Source organism: Xenopus tropicalis, chromosome 7 (assembly GCF_000004195.4).
Source record: "Xenopus tropicalis strain Nigerian chromosome 7, UCB_Xtro_10.0, whole genome shotgun sequence".
In the NCBI taxonomy this organism is placed as follows: Eukaryota; Metazoa; Chordata; class Amphibia; order Anura; family Pipidae; genus Xenopus; species Xenopus tropicalis.
In genome coordinates this window covers 127,458,603-127,478,592 of record NC_030683.2, presented here as the reverse complement: position 1 = coordinate 127,478,592, position 19,990 = coordinate 127,458,603, and the positions used below count along the sequence as shown (strand labels likewise).

Genomic DNA, 19,990 nt, shown 5'->3' with positions numbered 1-19,990 from the left:
GTTCGTGGTTGGGTCAAAAAAAGTTCAAAAAAGGTTGCTTGCGTCAAGAAATTTGCACATTTTTAAATGTTTTTGCCGTTTTGCAATGTTTCAGCAGTTTCGCAAATTTTCCGGCGTGTGAAACGGCACAGATTTGCTTATCACAAGGCAGAAGCCCACGTATCTAAGTTAGTTCATTTACATATCTATATTATTGGCCCATAGGTAAGTGACCACTTCCTGTCATACTTTAATAAACTGATTAGAAAAGGGTGGTACTTCTTCTTTGGCCTTTGATCCTTTTTCTAGAATGGATGTGTGTGGGGAGCCAGGGGTCAGCTAGGACCAGTACAGCAGTTCTGCCTTAGATGGACATCGCTTTTAGTGAAAGATAGGGAACAAGGACGCCATGAACAAGGCTTAGTCAGTTAGAGAATTAGCTAATGTAATGGTACGTTCTAAGAAGGTGAGACAGCGAGGAATAGCTAGAAAGAGCAGTGCTCCTACAAGGATTGATAGCAGGGAGTAGCTCTTCCCTGGGCTCTGCTTGCCTTAGTAAAGGGACCACAGTGCTGAATAGGGTTGCCACCTTTTCTGCAGGTAGAGAGGAAGGGCATGATGTTGCTGGGCTGCCCGCTGATGTCACGGGGCGGGGCTCTGTGGGTCCTTACCCTAGAAGTAACCATTGAACTTATCAGGCTGTCTCTATAGGGTGTCGCATTGATGTCTCTGTCTTGACTGTATCTGTATAATCGGCCAGATATTGATCGGGCAGGTTAAAAAATTCAGCCGGATCGGGGACCACATTGACTCGTTGATGCGGTCCCCGAATCGACTGCGCCTATTACAGTCATTATAATTCGATCGTTTGGCCGATATCGGGGAAATTATAAATTCCCCCGATATCGGCCACTCGTAGGTGGGGGATATCGGGAGAAGATCCACTCGCTTGGCGACCTCACCAGGCAAGCGGATCTTTACGTGTATGGCCACCTTTAGAGCTGCATCACTTCCTGTCAGCTGATCTCTGAGGGCGCACACAGCCCACCACAAAATGGCGGCTCAAGGGAAAGGATATAAAAGGGCAATATTTACTGATATATATATTCCAGTTTCTTTAATAGGCCACTTAAAGTGATGTTGGCTAAGGATTCATTCTGGAGGTATAGTTTTCCTTTAATAACCAGATTTTGTATGTATCCCCTGGGTTCACATGGATCGAACATTCAAAACTTATATTTTCCATTCCATTAACCCCAATCCCTTCTGCCCTTTCACTGCTTTGTGATTAGTGGGATAGCCTTCAAACAGGAAGGCCCCCCCCCCCCCCAGTATAAATAGGCTCCCCACAGTGTCCCATCAATATGGCCGTGACCGTTCAACTGTATGGAGACTTGATTTATTCTCCCCCCCTTCCAGCTCAGCCCATAGAAAGTTCTAAATACCGGGTTTGTCCGCTGGCGGCCTTGCGTTTCTTCACATAACCTTGAGTGGGAAATCTTTATCAAAGAATCCTTGGTGTGTCGGATTTGTTCCACTCCGGGGCCCTTGGCATTCTGCCTTCTATACAATGGGTGACGAGGATCCATTTGCAGACGGTTCCGCTGGGAATGTTTGTATATTTACTATAGGGTGAGTACTTCTGTAGTATTACCGTCAGGAGTAATTCAGTAAGGCTGTTGTTTGCCCAGAGAATTCCTTCTGTGTGAATTCATTTATTTGATTAGGAGCTATTCTATTGCTTTGCCTTGGCTCATTGCCCTGTGCCGGGGTGGATGGTAAGGGGGGCAGGCAGGTTGGGGTATTTAGGGGCAGAAGGTTAATTTGGAATTTTTAGTATGTTTAGTATGTTATAGAGCGGCCAATTCTAAGCAACTTTTCACTTGGTCTTCATTATTTATTTTCCATACTTTTTAAATGATTTGCCTTCTACTTCTAACTCTTTCCAACGTTTAAATAGGGGTCACTGACCCCGGCAACCAAAAAACTATCACTCTATAAGACTACAATTTTATTGTTATTGTTGCTTTTTATTACTTATTTTTCTATTCAGGCCCTCTCCTATTCATATAGGAAAAGCTCGGGACCAAGGGTATTCCAGATAAGGGGTCTTTCCATAATTTGTATCTTCATACCTTATGTCTACTAAGAAATCAATAAAACATTAATTAAACCCAATGGGATTATTTTACATCCAGTAAGGATTAATTATAACTTAGTTGGGATCAAGTACAGGTACTGTTTTATTATTACAGAGAAAAGGGAATCATTTAACCATTAAATAAACCCAATAGGGCTGTTCTGCCCCAATAAGGGGTAATTATATCTTAGTTGGGATCAAGTACAGGTACTGTTTTATTATTACAGAGAAAAGGGAATCATTTAACCATGAAATAAACCCAATAGGGCTGTTCTGCCCCAATAAGGGGTAATTATATCTTAGTTGGGATCAAGTACAGGTACTGTTTTATTATTACAGAGAAAAGGGGATCATTTAACCATTAAATAAACCCAATAGGGCTGTTCTGCCCCAATAAGGGGTAATTATATCTTAGTTGGGATCAAGTACAGGTACTGTTTTATTATTACAGAGAAAAGGGAATCATTTAACCATGAAATAAACCCAATAGGGCTGTTCTGCCCCAATAAGGGGTAATTATATCTTAGTTGGGATCAAGTACAGGTACTGTTTTATTATTACAGAGAAAAGGGAATCATTTAACCATTAAATAAACCCAATAGGGCTGTTCTGCCCCCAATAAGGGGTAATTATATCTTAGTTGGGATCAAGTACAGGTACTGTTTTATTATTACAGAGAAAAGGGAATCATTTAACCATTAAATAAACCCAATAGGGCTGTTCTGCCCCCAATAAGGGGTAATTATATCTTAGTTGGGATCAAGTACAGGTACTGTTTTATATTTATAGAGAAAAAGGAAATCAATTTTAAAAATCTGAATTGTTTGATTAAAATGGGGTCTATGGGAGACAGGCTTTCCGTAATTCGGAGCTTTGTGGATTTTGGGTTTCTGGATAAGGGATCCCATACCTGTACCAGTCTCTCATTCAAACAACTCTCTGGTTGCTAAGGTAATTTGAACCCTAGAAACCAGATAGCCGCTGAAATATCCAAACTGAAGACTTGCCGAGCAAAATATGAAATATTTAAAAAAAAAAAACACAAATAATGAAAAATGAAGACCAACTGCAAATTGTCTCAGAATGTTACTTTCTACATCATATTAAAATTTAACCCAAAGGTGAACTGCCCCTTTAAATTAATACAAAGTGTTACACTACACACAACGATGTCTTCGGGACTCTAAATTAGAACCATTTTTAAGGAGATTATGCCAATACTGCCTTTACTCGTGTATTATAATAATCTGGAGGGATTTTATTTGTCAGAGGTAACTAGGTTCCTGGTTTGGCTTTGCTGCACATTGTGCTTTTATTAGAGCATGGGGTCAGGGCTTAAGTCTAATTATGTGTTAGCAGCGCCGCCGCTGTTCCTGGAATTCAGAGTATTTGCATTAGAACCCACTCAAACTGTATGTAAAATGTGAGCGCAATTGCAATTTTCATTAGTTATTCTTTAATTTTTTAATAAATACAGTTTTTCCCTATTTAACTCAGCCTGCAGCCTTGTGCCTTTATATGGGGGGCACAGAAACCCTCAGTGACTGCTAATATCCTTATAATTTACAGTAGGGGGTACATTATCCCTTATAATACATGAGTGATACTCAGAGTTCCCTGTATAACTCAGCCTGCAGCCTTGTGCCTTTATATGGGGGGCACAGAACCCCTCAGTGACTGCTAATATCCTTATAATTTACAGTAGGGGGTACATTATCCCTTATAATACATGAGTGATACTCAGAGTTCCCTGTATAACTCAGCCTGCAGCCTTGTGCCTTTATATGGGGGGCACAGAACCCCTCAGTGACTGCTAATATCCTTATCATTTACAGTAGGGGGTACATTATCCCTTATAATACATGAGTGATACTCAGAGTTCCCTGTATAACTCAGCCTGCAGCCTTGTGCCTTTATATGGGCACAGAACCCCTCAGTGACTGCTAATATCCTTATAATTTACAGTAGGGGGTACATTATCCCTTATAATACATGAGTGATACTCAGAGTTCCCTGTATAACTCAGCCTGCAGCCTTGTGCCTTTATATGGGGGGCACAGAACCCCTCAGTGACTGCTAATATCCTTATCATTTACAGTAGGGGGTACATTATCCCTTATAATACATGAGTGATACTCAGAGTTCCCTGTATAACTCAGCCTGCAGCCTTGTGCCTTTATATGGGGGGCACAGAACCCCTCAGTGACTGCTAATATCCTTATCATTTACAGTAGGGGGTACATTATCCCTTATAATACATGAGTGATACTCAGAGTTCCCTGTATAACTCAGCCTGCAGCCTTGTGCCTTTATATGGGCACAGAACCCCTCAGTGGCTTCTGATAGTAGTAGTCAGTAGTCGCAACCCTCAGTGCCAGATTTCCAGCTGTCAGAAGTGATCGTTCCTGCAGGATAATTGCACAGGAGCGGCACCTTAACGCTTTGCCCGAGTCTAAAGAGGGATATTTTTAGTTCTAATCGATTGCATCCCCTAGAATGTCTCCCCCTTCTGGAGGGAATGTGCATTTGACACTAACAATTATATTTGGAAAATCACCGTGGGGCAAGTCACCATTTGTTGGCATTTTTTCTAACCCAACCTTGTCATAAAACAAGACTGGGAGACAAGGTTCTCTTGGAAAGTCTGAGTTACAGCAACGCTTGGTGCCTTTATAACCTTTCATATATGACGATTTCTATCAGAAGCGCAATATTCCATTATTTCCATATAAGGCAAATTAAAGGCAACATTGTTAGTTACACGTTATTGTAAATAATATTTATTATTATGAGTATACAGCCGTATTAAACGGGGCTGTCTGCTAGTCTCAAATCTTCCAGCTATGATGTTAATATAAGTATTAACCCATTACTGTCTTGTAGGTCTCCCTACAAATTGGGGCTATAGATCAAATAAAGGGGGGGGGTCCCTTTATCTGTCTTTGGGTGAAAGTCTCTACTATAATCAACAGGGTGCATTGTGTCCCTTAATGACCGCCGAGGTTCGTTACCTAGCAACCCAGCAGTTACTTGGGTGAATGTGTCTCCGTACCCCCACATCTCAGTATGGATCTCTCTCTTTCCCTGTCTGGGAACTAAGAAAAAAGAAGATACAAAAGACACTTTTTCTTGAAAAAGTGTCACAGAGACACAATAATGGCTGTAACAGTTATGAAAAGTAGCAATCAGTTGTGTCAACTGTCAGCCGCAAAAGCCACCCTGCCTGTATAGGAACTGACAAATAGGAGCTGATCATTGCCATTCAGGTACTCGGAGGCAGAAACCAGGCTGGGGGGGGGGATTCCTATGGAACAGAAGGATTTGATACAAAAAGAGAAAACCGATCTTAGATGCTGTGCACATGTTTTTCATTTTGGGGTTAGTTTCCCTTTAATCAGTGAGTAGGGGGCGTGGCCACACTGTCAGTGCAGGGCAATGAGTCCATGTGTTGGGGCTAGCTGCTGCTGCAGGGATTCCCTTCTGCTCCAGGGAAGATCTGTCAGCCTGGGCACTTTATTCCTGTGCCCATTGGCACTGCAGCTCCCTGGCAGCGGAAGGGTTACACGTGCCCAGGAGAACGTTTAGCCACCTTAATATTTTATCAGCAGCCAGAAGGTCAGTGCCAAACTTCCAGCCCTGGAAGCAGGGAGGCCCAGGAGCAGCACAGGCAGCGGCGGCTACGTCCCCCCCCCCCAGTGAGTGATTAGCAGCTCTGCAGAGAGGTGGGTATTCCTGGCAGTGCCAGCGGCGGGACGGCATTGGGCTCAGTAAGTCAGGAGAGTTGTGCATGCAGGGGCCGCCCAGGGAACACCCTGATGTCTGGGACGTGGGACCGGGGGGGGTTACTGTGTGTATTTATATATCATCTATGGGAGGGGAAGGAATGCCAGGATTTCTACTGCGCACTTATAGGATTTATCTGCACCCCTAAATATTATTATTGCTGCACCCTCACATGATTAAGGCACCCGCTGCTCCCCCCATATGCTGTCAGTTTGTCTAAGTGCCCCCCAACTAAATGCAGATTCCCTGTAGCTCTCCTGTCATTCCTACACCCAGAGCTTCATCATTCCCACGTCCTACTGCTTCCCCATTCATTCCGACTGTCTGACCCCCATTCATTCCCACAATTTACTGCTCCTCCATTCATTCCGACTGTCTGACCCCCATTTATTCCCACGTCTTACTGCTCCCCCATTCATTCCGACTGCCTGCCCCCCATTCATTGCCACGTCCTACTGCTCCCCCATTCATTCCGACTGTCTGACCCCCATTCATTCCCACATCCTACTGCTCCCCCATTCATTCCGACTACCTGCCCCCCATTCATTCCCACATCCTACTGCTGCCCCATTCATTCCGACTACCTGCCCCCCATTCATTCCCACATCCTACTGCTCCCCCATTCATTCCGACTGTCTGACCCCCATTTATTCCCACGTCTTACTGCTCCCCCATTCATTCCGACTGCCTGCCCCCCATTCATTGCCACATCCTACTGCTCCCCCATTCATTCCGACTGTCTGACCCCCATTAATTCCCACATCCTACTGCTCCCCCATTCATTCCGACTGTCTGACCCCCATTCATTCCCACATCCTACTGCTCCCCCATGCATTCCGACTGTCTGCCCCCCATTCATTCCAACATCCTACTGCTCCCCCATGCATTCCGACTGTCTGCCCCCAATTCTGTCTGCCCCCAATTCATTCCAACATCTTACTGCTCCCCCATTCATTCTGACTGCCTGCCCCCATTCATTCCCACAATTTACTGCTCCCCCATTCATTCCGACTGCCTGCCCCCATTCATTCCCTCATCCTACTGCTCCCCCATGCATTCTGACTGACCCCCATTTATTCCCACATCTTACTGCTCCCCCATACATTCTGACTGTCTGACCCCCATTCATTCCCACATCCTACTGCTCCCCCATTCATTCCGACTGCCTTCCCCCCATTCACCTTTCTGTCCTTTATATCTTTACAGCATTCTGTTTCCCCCATACATCCTTATGCACCCCCATATCTATTATGCACCCCCCATCCCTCCACATTATGTACTCACCCCCATATCATGTCATTATCCCCTACCATGTATACACTTCATCAATATACAAACTTTTGTTCCACCATATCATTCTCCCACCCTTCTGCTCCCCCATTGTTACCCCACATTATTCCCATACCTTCCTGCCTTTACTATATCACTGAAGGGGTGGATCACTTTTAAGGTAACTTTTAGTATGTTATAGAATTCGGAGCAACTTTTCAATTGGTCATCATTATTTATTTTATTTGAATTATTTGCCTTCTTCTTCTGAATCTTTCCAGCTTTCAAATGGGGGTCACTGACCCCGGCAACCAAACTCTATTGCTCTGTGAGGCTCCAGTTTTATTGTTATTGTTACTTTTTATTCCATATCTTTCTATTCAGCCCCTCTCCTACCCATATATCAGCCTCTTATTCCAATTACTCCCTGGTTGCTATGGTAATTTGGACCCCAGCAACCAAATAGCTGCTGAAACTCCCAGCTAGAGAGCTGCTGAAAAAAAAAATAATTATAGCCATCATCTATGCATCCTTTTATTGCCCCTATACCCATTGCAAGCCTTCTGTCAATCATTCCCTCACCCTTCAATCAGTTTCCTGTCTTCTCCCCCCAACTCCTTACCCTTGGTATCATCCATACTCTTCTCCTTCTACCCCTTGGTAAAAACCATTCACACCATGGGAGGCTGTTACTAAATGAGACTAGGGTAATCGGGCATCAGAATGTTGGGGGGTGGGGGTGCAGGTATTTGTACACAGTCCCTCTTCTCTCTCTATTGAGGATCTCTTATTTCCAACTGTCACCTCCCCTCCCTCTTAGGATCTAGTTACCCAATATGACACCATAACTGCCCGGGTTGGGAGGCACGTGGGCACGAGTCTCTTCCACCTGTGTATAAGCAAACATGGAAAGAGCAACCAGCTCCTCTTAGTAAATATCCTGACAGCTGCTCTGGGGGGGGTCACAAACTGACCTACAGGGATGCCACTTGGTGACCCCTGGACACACTGAGAGGTCAGAGCTAATATGGGACGGAATGGGCCGGCAGGGTATCGAGGAATGGGCATAGAACTGTATAGGCATTGATGCTATTCATAAAGATATGTGTGCCCCCCCCCCCCCGCTCATGGTCCATGCCCCGAGCACTAATGTGCCCCCTTAGGCTGTTAAATTGCACTCAACTGCCCCCATGAATGCTAGGGAACCCTAGTTCACCTTTTGCTTAACTTTTATTATGGTAAAGTATATTAAAATTAATAAATGAAGACCAATTGAAAAGTTGCTAGGAATAGGCCGTATGGCCTATTCCTAGCAACTTTTCAATTGGTCTTCATTTTTTAATTTTTATACTTTTTGAATTATTTGCCTTCTTCTTCTGCTTCTTCTCAGCTTCCAAATGGGGGTCACTGACCCCGGCAGCTAAAACCTATTACTCCGGTTTTATTGTTATTGTTACTATTTATTTCCTATCTTTCTCTATTGATATTCCAGTTTCTCTTTCAAATCACTGCCCGTTGCTAGGTTAAATTGGACCCTAGCAACCAGATAGCTGCTGAAATTCCAAACTGGAGAGCTACTGAGCGAAAAGCTAAATAACTAAAAAAACCACAAATAAAAAACAATGAAGACCAATTGCAAATTGATTCAGAATAGCACTCTCTACATTATACTAAAAGTTAATTAATTCTACCAGCTAATCAGCTAAACATAGTTAGAATTATTTGTTACAGCCATTTTAACTGTTTCCTTCCCAGCTTACAAATGGGGGTCACTGACCCCGGCAGCCAAAAGACTATTGCTCTGTGAGGCTCCAGTTTTATTGTTATTGTTACTATTTATTACTTATCTTTCTATGTATGGCCTCCTATGGATATTCCAGTTTCTCTTTCAAATCACTGGCTGGTTGCTAGGTTAAATTGGACCCTAGCAACCAGATAGCAGCTGCAATTCCAAACTGGAAAGATACTGAGCGAAAAGCTAAATAATCGAAAAACCACAAATAAAAAACAACGAAGACCAATTGCAAATTGACTCAGAATAGTACTCTCTACATTATACTAAAAGTTCATTAATTCTAGCAGCTAATCAGCTAAAATAGTTAGAATTATTTGTTTCAGCCATTTTAACTGCTTCCTTTCCAGCTGAGCCGTGTTGCCGGTGCCATGAATTTGGGGGCCCCAAAATGATCATATCGTGGGGCCCTATAACAAGTCAGGGCTCTGCTGTGTTTGGTAGAGCCCCATTACAATAGGGCAGAACCATAGATGTCTATTTCTGAGAGCAGTAAACAGCAGTCCTGTCTTGCTTTATGGCAGGGACTTGCTTTATGGCAAGGGCCAGTTACCGGTTATGATAACAGATACATTTAAGGTTATCTAGTGTCACTTTCCTGCGGAAGTGGAGCATTGAGCAATGCACAGACCCTGTTTGAAAGCCATTTCGAAATGCCAGAACGTGTGCGTGCAAGGGTATTAAAGGGGCGGGGCTTCCCCCCGAGGGTGCAGATGAAGAAGTGAAAATGAGGTTTAATCTGACAGTTGCTGGTAATGGAGAGGCTCATCCCGGAAGCTTACTAACGCCCAGGTGAGATCTATTCATGCAGAATAAATATGCTGCTGTTTCTACACTGGCTGGGGGTTCAAATGGCTGTCAGCCAATCACAGGGCAGTCTTTTGTCTGATTGGCTTCCTAGCTGTAAAATAACTGGGCTCCTTGTGTCATTGGCTCCATGGCTACCATAGAGAGGAGCCCGATTCATAGTAAGGGCTATTATTCTGCTTATTGTTTTGTCGCCTGAATGGGCTTGGACCCCCATTTGTGATAAAAAGCACTAAGTAAAATAAAAGGAGCAGCAAGCCATAGCAACCAATCAGCCGCTGGCATTTTCTCGTCACCTGTTTAAAAGCATTATGGTTGAACGTGATGGACGTATGTCTTTTTTCAACCCAACTTACTATGTTACTGTTGGTTGCTATGGGTTGCTGATCCTGGGCAAACTTAGTGGGGGACATTTATAAAGTTGTGGCCTTATTTACCCAGAATGCAGCTTAGAGAAGAGAAGTATAGAAGAGATTTCATATTATTTCACTATAGGGCAGGGGTGGGCCAAGCCGGATGGGCACCCCAGGCAACCTGACTGACCCCCACCCCCACAGTTGGGCCCTGCCCATTATGAGAAAGGTAAGGAGGTCCATACTCATATATAATCAGTGACCCCCTTAACCTTTAATGATAATGAGGGTCTCTGGGACCTCCCCCTATATGGAAGCCCATTGATCCCTACTATTGGGGATCCCTACCATGTGGGTGTCCCACACCCTCGCCACATACACAGTGCAGAAATTGAAACTACCATTGAAATAGAGCGTCAGCTCTTCAGGCAAGCAGGGTGCATTTATCCTAACGGCCAGTCTGTGCTTAAGGCGGAATGCAGAAGACGGAGCCGTCGGATAATAAAATAATACGAGAACACAAAGTGCTGATGTTTAGCAAGAAACTGTTGTCAGAAATCGGCTCCGACGGGTACACTGAAATTACCGCTGTCATTTGTGCGCGGTTATGCACGTTACCATGGAGACGGCTAATGCCAACCACATAATAGCTATAAATTCAGCCCCAAAAATAATAGAGCGCTATATACAGTGAAATAAAGTTCTGAATTACAGCTGTTTCTGGGGGGGGGGGGGGGGGGGGGGGAGCAGGAATTATGCCATTAATAAGAGACGGTCCTGAGCGGAATATGGAATGGGGCTTTGCGTACTGGGTAGTAACAGTCTGGGGGATCCCTGGTTACTGGAACAAATAGGGCCCCCACTGTGGCAAAGGCATCAGTTTGGGGGGGTATTAAATGGGGCATTTTACTTATGATGGAGACGAAGATGAAAAAAGATACGTGATAAGGAATGTACTGGGGTCACTGTGCTTGGCGGGTACTGGGCCCCAGCAATCAGACAGTAGGTTATAAAAAGGCAGAATAATGATACATTTCGCCATTTCGCTATTCAATAAAAGCCCTGCTGAGTGGTATAAGCCATTTCATAGCTTGCTGGTATTTCGTTCCATTGGTACAGCACTGCAGCACGGAGAGGCCTGTGACAGATTAAAGTAGAAGATATAAGCAAACACTAGCAGAAGCGGAGGGTACAAACAGCCATACATATAGATACACTATATAAAAACCCACGTCACTGATGTAACAGGAAATGCTGATGTTAGAATAATTAAATACAATTAATAAAAGCTGGTAATTATATGGTGACAGCAGCCCCCCCCCCACTCTCCTTTATTAGCGTGACCTGCTTAATAATCCCTTCTGAACAACCCTTGCAAGATCTTTCCTCTAATTACCCGTCATAACGTGACTTCGTTAGCCTCATTGTCACACAGCATTACCCATGCCGGGGGGGGGGGCGGGGCTAATATTTCATGGTCGTTAATTTTCTGTCATTTACAGATAATAAAGAAGTTATTTTCGGAGGTGGGAGAAGTCGATGAGAATAAGAGACTGCAGAGAGAGAGAGTTTCCATTCGAGAATCGGGGAGAGAGTCGGAACCACAGGGAGCCCAAATGGGACCCGAGGAGTCTCTGAAGAACTAGAGCGTTTCCTTGCTCTTCTACTTGCCCTTTAAAGCTTTTTTACCTATGTTTATTTTTGTTTTTTTCTTATACCAGGAATTTTAGAGTTACTGTGAAACAAAAAAAAAGCAATTTGACACTTTTTTGCTGTTTTTACACATTTTCGAAGTGAAAGTCTCAGGCCTTACGCACGCCGAGTCCTTATTTCCATATTAACCCCACGACTGGCGCTTTAATGCGTCACCAATGGATCCGACGGAAATGACTTCACCCTTCTGAAATGGTTTTGATGTGGGAAAAAACCCATATTTGCCTTTTCCCCCTTTTTTCATGTCTGACTTGCCCCGCCCCCGAGGAGCCAGTTGTTTTGCAATGATTGATTTTGGTTTATTTCCCTTATAATTAATTCTTTCCGGATCGTATGATGCTAAAAAGAGAAACTGTCCCCAAGGAGCTTACAATCTAGAGGTGTGTAAAGGCTAAACGTTGGATTAACTGTCGCCCCAATGAGAGGCACCAGACCCAATTCCTTTGCCGTAGCCATGGAAACCCTCAAGCAGTTGCCGTCCCTAAAGCCCCCGGAATCGTGGTCCTGTTCATCCACCCCGAGTGCCAGGCGGAGGCGCCTCAAGTCAAAGAAGGGTCAGAGGACCCCCGAGTCTGGAGGAAGAAGCGACGCAGAGGGGTCGGCCGTAAGAGGGAGGAGCCTGAAACCCCCAGCTATAGAAGTGACCCCGTCCAGTGAGGATGAGGCCTGGTCCAACTGCTCCACACCCAGTGCTTCGCCACAGAGGCGCCGCGGCCTGTTTAGGAAGTGGCTAAAGAGGCGAGAGGCAAAAAGCTGGTAAGTGCCCCTGTGTGTGTATTTATACAGGTATGGGATCTGTTATCCAGAATGCTGGGGTTTTCTGGATAAAGGATCTTCATACCTTTAAAGGGGTTGTTCACCTTTTAGTATGTGTTAGGGTTTTTCTAAGATAATTTGCAATTGGTCTTTATTTTGAATGATTTAGCTTTTTATTCAGCAGCTCTCCAGTTGGGAATTTCGACAGCTATCTGGTAGCTAGGGTCCAATGTAACCTAGCAACAAGGCAGTGGTTTGAAACAGAGACAGGAATGTGAATAGAGGAGGGACTGAATAGAAAGGTAAGTAATGAAGAGTAACAATAACAATAAAACTCACAGAGCAATAGGTTTTGGCTGAAAGCTGGAAAGAGTATGTAAAAAAAACTATACAAAATAAAAAATAAGACCAATTGAAAAGTTGTTAAGAGTCGACCATTCTATAACATATTAAACGTTAACCTAAAGGATACCACCCCTTTAAGACTACTAAAAAGAAAATGTAAACTTTAAAGGGGTGGTTCACCTTTAAGTTAACTTTTAATATGTTATAGAATGGCCAATTCCTAGCAACTTTTCAATTGGTCTTCTTTATTTATGTTATAGTTTTTTAATTATTTCTTCTGCCTCTTTCCAGCTGACAAATGGGGGTCACTGACCCCGGCAGCCAAAACCTATTGCTCTGTGAGGCTCCAGTTTTATTGTTATTGTTACTTTTTATTCCTTATTTTCTATTCAGCCCCTCTCCTAATGATATACCATCTCTCATTCTACCTGGTTGCTAGGGTACATAGGACCTAGCAACCAGATTGCTGCTGAAATACCAAACTGGAGAGCTGATGAACAAAAAAGCTCAATAACCAAAAACCCATAAAAAATAAAAAATGAAGACTAATTGGAAATGATCTTAGAATATCAATGTCTACATCATACTAAAGGTTAATTTAAAGGGGAACAACCCCAATAGGATTGTTTTGCCTCCAGTATAGATTTGCCCAGCTTAGTTACCAAGTGCAACGTTTTGTGTTATAATTACAGGGCAAAAGGGAATCATTTTTAAAAATGTAAGTTATTTGATGACAATCAAAAAAATAATTCTGAGCTTTCAGGATAACAGGTTTCTGGATAACAGATCCCATACCTTTATATATATATTTATCTTTTGTAGCTTTTTGGGCAGCCCTCATTTGCTTCAGGAGAGGGGCTTTCATGGAAAGGGCCAATCATTGAAGCTGAGAGGGCATTTCTATGGAGGAGCCCTTATATCTAATGCAGCAAAGAACATTTGGAATTTTCAACATCTACCCAGTTGCTAGGGTCTCATTTACCCTAGCAACCAGGCAGTGGTTTAAATGGCAGCCTGAAATAGGAATAGGGCTAAAGAGAATATTTAACCTGAGGATGTATCTGCTTTGTACTTGCTGGGCTCTGTGACCCCCGACCAATCACACAGTTTGTTACATTCCATGCTGGGAAAAAGCAGAATAAAAAAGCAAGTTGTTAAAAAAAACCCAGCTTCCTGGCACTGGCGTCCTTACTGCACTCCTGTGGCATCGCCGAATATTCTCCCTGTCAGGCGTCGCCCATCTCAGTCGCCCGTGGGACAAATAAGGCGACTCCTACCATCCTCAGCAGCCAATGAGAGAGCAGATATATGTACGGTAACACACTACAGCCAATTAGAATTCTACTGACACAAGTCAACTGCCCCTATAATGTATTTATTTACCCAGAATTCCTGCATCTGTGCCAGCTGACCCACTGGGCCACTGTGACAGTAAGTGCTTCCTCCATGTCTGTGGGCACTGAAGGGTTACTGATTGCCGGGGGAATCTGTTTTGCTTGCACAGCTGCTCCTTCACATTGTGAGCGGTTTGATAGTCTGGAGTCGGAACTAACCCCTTCAGTACTTCCCAGTAACAATTCCCAATCTCAGATAGTGAGGGCCCTGGCAAGCCCACAGTAGCCTGTATGGCAGGCAGTGTTGGAAAAGGGCTCATAGGGCTGCTGCCTGGGGGCCCCCCATCCCAGTTGGAAGCTGCTACACTTTTCTGCCCCCCCATCGTGTACCACCTCCTTGTGGGCGCCATGGGAGGGGGAACGCTCACAGTTACCAGCTGGAGGGGGAGCGGGATAAGGGCTGTAGGGCCCACAAAGGCCGGGGCCCACCATGTTTTTTCTCATTGGGGTGCCTAGTGCCATAGTGTTCTGCTCGCAGCTCAGTGCAGTTATTCTATCAACAATATTTTGGGGAACTTTGCCTATTTTAGGAAGTCTGTAGTTCTAGAACTTAACATGTTTGGGGTATATTCTGTATAATACAGAAGGACCCAGGGTCAGATGGGATTGCAGGGCCCACTGGGGCTGCCACTGCAGGGGCCCCACACCCCCCCATGGGCCCCTGCAGCCCACCCAACCCGCTCCCCCAGACATGCATACTTAGGTGCGTTGGGAGAACGGGACCTGCGGGCCCCAGAGTGCCCAGCAGGGATTGGTTCTGGGCCACTTGAACCCACCGGGTTTTTTCCTGGTATCCCTCCGGCCAAGTCCGACCCTGGAAGGAAGAACATGCAGATCTTATGTTCTTAGGAACGATGGTGGGTGAGATGTGGGGGTGAGCCTTTTCCCCCTGGAGACTAAAACCAGAGGGCAGTGTTGGGGGGTGCTACAGGGCATTGCAGAGGGCAGAGGGGCAAGCAGCGCTCAATGGCTGGTCACTGGAAGAGCCAAGGGCTCATGGGTTGGTTGCTTTTAGGGGATCTGAATAAGGGGAAGTGGGGGCCAAATGGGCCAGTAGAACTGTGCATTAGGCAACCGAGCTGACACACTTACATCATAAAGCTCGCACTATTCTCATACATAAACCAGTAAGTTGTAACACGTGACTCCGGAACAACCTCATTATTTATTTATAAATGAAAATGATCGATATTTATTTTAGTCTTTATTATAAAGGGAGTCGCAGCAAATCGCTATGACAAGATGCCGACGGTGTGGTTCTTAAATATAAATTATGTACAATAATAAGCAGGCCTGAAGCCAGTTCTATATATATATATATATATATATATATAAAATAATCATCCGTGGCCAGCACACCCTTCAATGCTTTATCAAAAATGTATTGAAAATATATTGTTAAAACCTACATTTCGGTCCTCATTAGGACCTTTCTCAAGGATAAAAAACAATAGTGTATCACAGCACAACTAAATACCATTACACTCTAACAAGTGGAAATAAATGCCCAATCCCCATTCTCTGACCATTACGCAATTAACCAATGCCGTTACATGTGTACAAATTTGAATGGTCCAATGTGTAGCCATTATCTGTGCATGTGTATATCCATTCAAAAAAATATATATCATTATATTCTATAAAATCTCCAACATAGTGCAATAATCGCATATTATAAATAATCGCATGATATAAAGTATTTGTTATAAATAATTTGTTATAAATAATCAAAGTGCAAATCAGATAAACAATGTAAATATGTAAAAAAATGCTGATGCACACCAGGAAAATTTAATTAAAAAAAAGATACTTATTTTATTTAGATCGATGTTTCAGTCCTCACCCGGGACCTTTATCAAGATGATAAAGGTCCCGGGTGAAGACCGAAACGTCGATCTAAATAAAATAAGTATCTTTTTTCGATTAAATTTTCCTGGTGTGCATCAGCATTTTTTACATATATATATATATATTTAGAACCAGATTTTATATATTAATGGGAGCATCCCTTGCAATGGTTCTGTCCATTCAGCAGAGGGTATTCCTCTCACAGCCACTAGGTGTCGCTCTAATGTCATTCTGCACCAATCCTACAGATCTATTTGCCTGATACAGGCCTGTTATTAGTATTTATTATTATTATTAACATTTATTTATAAAGCGCCAACATATCCCGCAGCGCTGTACAATAAGTGGGTTCCATACATTGGGCATACAGAGTAACATATAAAGCAATCAATAACCGATACAGGAGGGGAAGGGAGCCCTGCCCAAAAGAGCTTACACTCTACATTATTATTATTATTAGTAACATTTATTTATAAAGCGCCAACATATCCCGCAGCGCTGTACAATAAGTGGGTTCCATACATTGGGCATACAGAGTAACATATAAAGCAATCAATAACCGATACAGGAGGGGAAGGGAGCCCTGCCCAAAAGAGCTTACACTCTACATTATTATTATTATTATTAACATTTATTTATAAAGCGCCAACATATCCCGCAGCGCTGTACAATAAGTGGGTTCCATACATTGGACATACAGAGTAACATATAAAGCAATCAATAACCGATACAGGAGGGGAAGAGAGCCCTGCCCAAAAGAGCTTACAATCTACATTATTATTATTAGTAACATTTATTTATAAAGCGCCAACATACCCCGCAGCGCTGTACAATAAGTGGGTTCCATACATTGGGCATACAGAGTAACATATAAAGCAACCAATAACCGATACAGGAGGGGAAGGGAGCCCTGCCCAAAAGAGCTTACACTCTACAAGGAGTAACATATAAAGCAACCAATAACCGATACAGGAGGGGAAGGGAGCCCTGCCCAAAAGAGCTTACACTCTACAAGGAGTAACATATAAAGCAATCAGTAACCGATACAGGAGGGGAAGGGAGCCCTGCCCAAAAGAGCTTACACTCTACAAGGAGTAACATATAAAGCAATCAGTAACCGATACAGGAGGGGAAGGGAGCCCTGCCCAAAAGAGCCACAAGGTTTGGGAAAGGGGCTTATGGCCAAATCCAGTTATGTGGGGCCCCATTCACCATAACCCAACCTGCACTTTTCCACCTGTTACTGACTACTGGCACCATCTTGACTTATTCTACTCACTGCCCATAGTTCCGGGCCTATTCCTACTCCTAATGGCCACCACCGGCCCCTACACAGATGGACAGATTTTGACCCATAAACAGATGCCAGAGGCAAGGCCATTATCAGGCATCCCTCCATTGGGGTAACAATACAGATGAAGGTTCCATTATGTGTATTAGGTGTATTTCCCCTTTAAGGCTTGAGAGGGAAGAATGTTGGCAAGCAGAGGGACAGACAGGCTTGGGGGGAACGGTGCCAGCAGAGGGTGCACAGGAAATGTTTACACGGAGGCGGCTGTAAGTGCCAGCGGATAAGAAGGAATGCTTGCCGTCTGCCCTCAAGTGTTTGCTGCTAAAGGCTCGAGAATACGGCAACTGTAACGCACTGTATGTACGGAAATCCACTGGGCTTCTGGACTCAGAACCAACAGGTGCCGGGAGTACAGGAGCAATCACCAAGCCTATCTACATGTAAGCACATATGGGTCCATTGTATTATAAGGTATAATGTACCCCCTACTATAAATGATAAGGATATTAGCAGTCACTGAGGGGTTCTGTGCCCATATAAAGGCACAAGGCTGCAGGCTGAGTTATACAGGGAACTCTGAGTATCACTCATGTATTATAAGGGATAATGTACCCCCTACTGTAAATGATAAGGATATTAGCAGTCACTGAGGGGTTCTGTGCCCCCCATATAAAGGCACAAGGCTGCAGGCTGAGTTATACAGGGAACTCTGAGTATCACTCATGTATTATAAGGGATAATGTACCCCCTACTGTAAATGATAAGGATATTAGCAGTCACTGAGGGGTTCTGTGCCCATATAAAGGCACAAGGCTGCAGGCTGAGTTATACAGGGAACTCTGAGTATCACTCATGTATTATAAGGGATAATGTACCCCCTACTGTAAATGATAAGGATATTAGCAGTCACTGAGGGGTTCTGTGCCCCCCATATAAAGGCACAAGGCTGCAGGCTGAGTTATACAGGGAACTCTGAGTATCACTCATGTATTATAAGGGATAATGTACCCCCTACTGTAAATGATAAGGATATTAGCAGTCACTGAGGGGTTCTGTGCCCCCCCATATAAAGGCACAAGGCTGCAGGCTGAGTTATACAGGGAACTCTGAGTATCACTCATGTATTATAAGGGATAATGTACCCCCTACTGTAAATGATAAGGATATTAGCAGTCACTGAGGGGTTCTGTGCCCATATAAAGGCACAAGGCTGCAGGCTGAGTTATACAGGGAACTCTGAGTATCACTCATGTATTATAAGGGATAATGTACCCCCTACTGTAAATGATAAGGATATTAGCAGTCACTGAGGGGTTCTGTGCCCATATAAAGGCACAAGGCTGCAGGCTGAGTTATACAGGGAACTCTGAGTATCACTCATGTATTATAAGGGATAATGTACCCCCTACTGTAAATGATAAGGATATTAGCAGTCACTGAGGGGTTCTGTGCCCCCCATATAAAGGCACAAGGCTGCAGGCTGAGTTATACAGGGAACTTTGAGTATCACTCATGTATTATAAGGGATAATGTACCCCCTACTGTAAATGATAAGGATATTAGCAGTCACTGAGGGGTTCCGTGCCCATATAAAGGCACAAGGCTGCAGGCTGAGTTATACAGGGAACTCTGAGTATCACTCATGTATTATAAGGGATAATGTACCCCCTACTGTAAATGATAAGGATATTAGCAGTCACTGAGGGGTTCTGTGCCCATATAAAGGCACAAGGCTGCAGGCTGAGTTATACAGGGAACTCTGAGTATCACTCATGTATTATAAGGGATAATGTACCCCCTACTGTAAATGATAAGGATATTAGCAGTCACTGAGGGGTTCTGTGCCCATATAAAGGCACAAGGCTGCAGGCTGAGTTATACAGGGAACTCTGAGTATCACTCATGTATTATAAGGGATAATGTACCCCCTACTGTAAATGATAAGGATATTAGCAGTCACTGAGGGGTTCTGTGCCCATATAAAGGCACAAGGCTGCAGGCTGAGTTATACAGGGAACTCTGAGTATCACTCATGTATTATAAGGGATAATGTACCCCCTACTGTAAATGATAAGGATATTAGCAGTCACTGAGGGGTTCTGTGCCCATATAAAGGCACAAGGCTGCAGGCTGAGTTATACAGGGAACTCTGAGTATCACTCATTTATTATAAGGGATAATGTTACCCCCTACTGTAAATGATAAGGATACTAGCAGTCACTGGTGGTTCATAAACATTTCTGTTTGGGGTTATTTTCCCTTTATGTAAGGTCCAATGCTTTTGTTTGTTTCCTGCTGGCATAGTGTTGATACTGTTGGCACTATCATATTACATTGCTGTGTTTGTAGGGTGCTTTACAGTGTAGTTGGGTTTTGTTATAGACCTTTAGTTGGTGGTTTTGTTGGCCCTGATGTTGTATCAGAGAATAATCAGATGGTTGTCTGGCACTTCCTAAATTGCATCAAAATATCCTTAATTAAGTAATTATCTACTGAAATATTTTGAAACAGGAAGGCCAA

At 43.7% G+C, this 19,990-nt stretch overlaps 1 protein-coding gene across 3 annotated transcripts in view; it reads left to right on the top strand.

Annotated features, from left to right (window-relative positions):
• The window catches only part of gramd1a (GRAM domain containing 1A), a 99,044-nt gene that overhangs the window by 6,774 nt on the left and 72,280 nt on the right, over positions 1-19,990 (top strand). For 2 of the 3 annotated variants that reach the window (XM_031905432.1, XM_031905431.1), the window contains exon 3: positions 11,626-12,592. In XM_031905432.1, coding sequence (XP_031761292.1) covers positions 12,255-12,592 — 338 coding nt within the window. In that variant the 5' untranslated portion in view covers positions 11,626-12,254. Of the gene's footprint in view, positions 1-11,625; positions 12,593-17,790; positions 17,911-19,990 lie in introns of those variants that run through there. The other variant, XM_031905435.1, reaches the window with a different exon arrangement.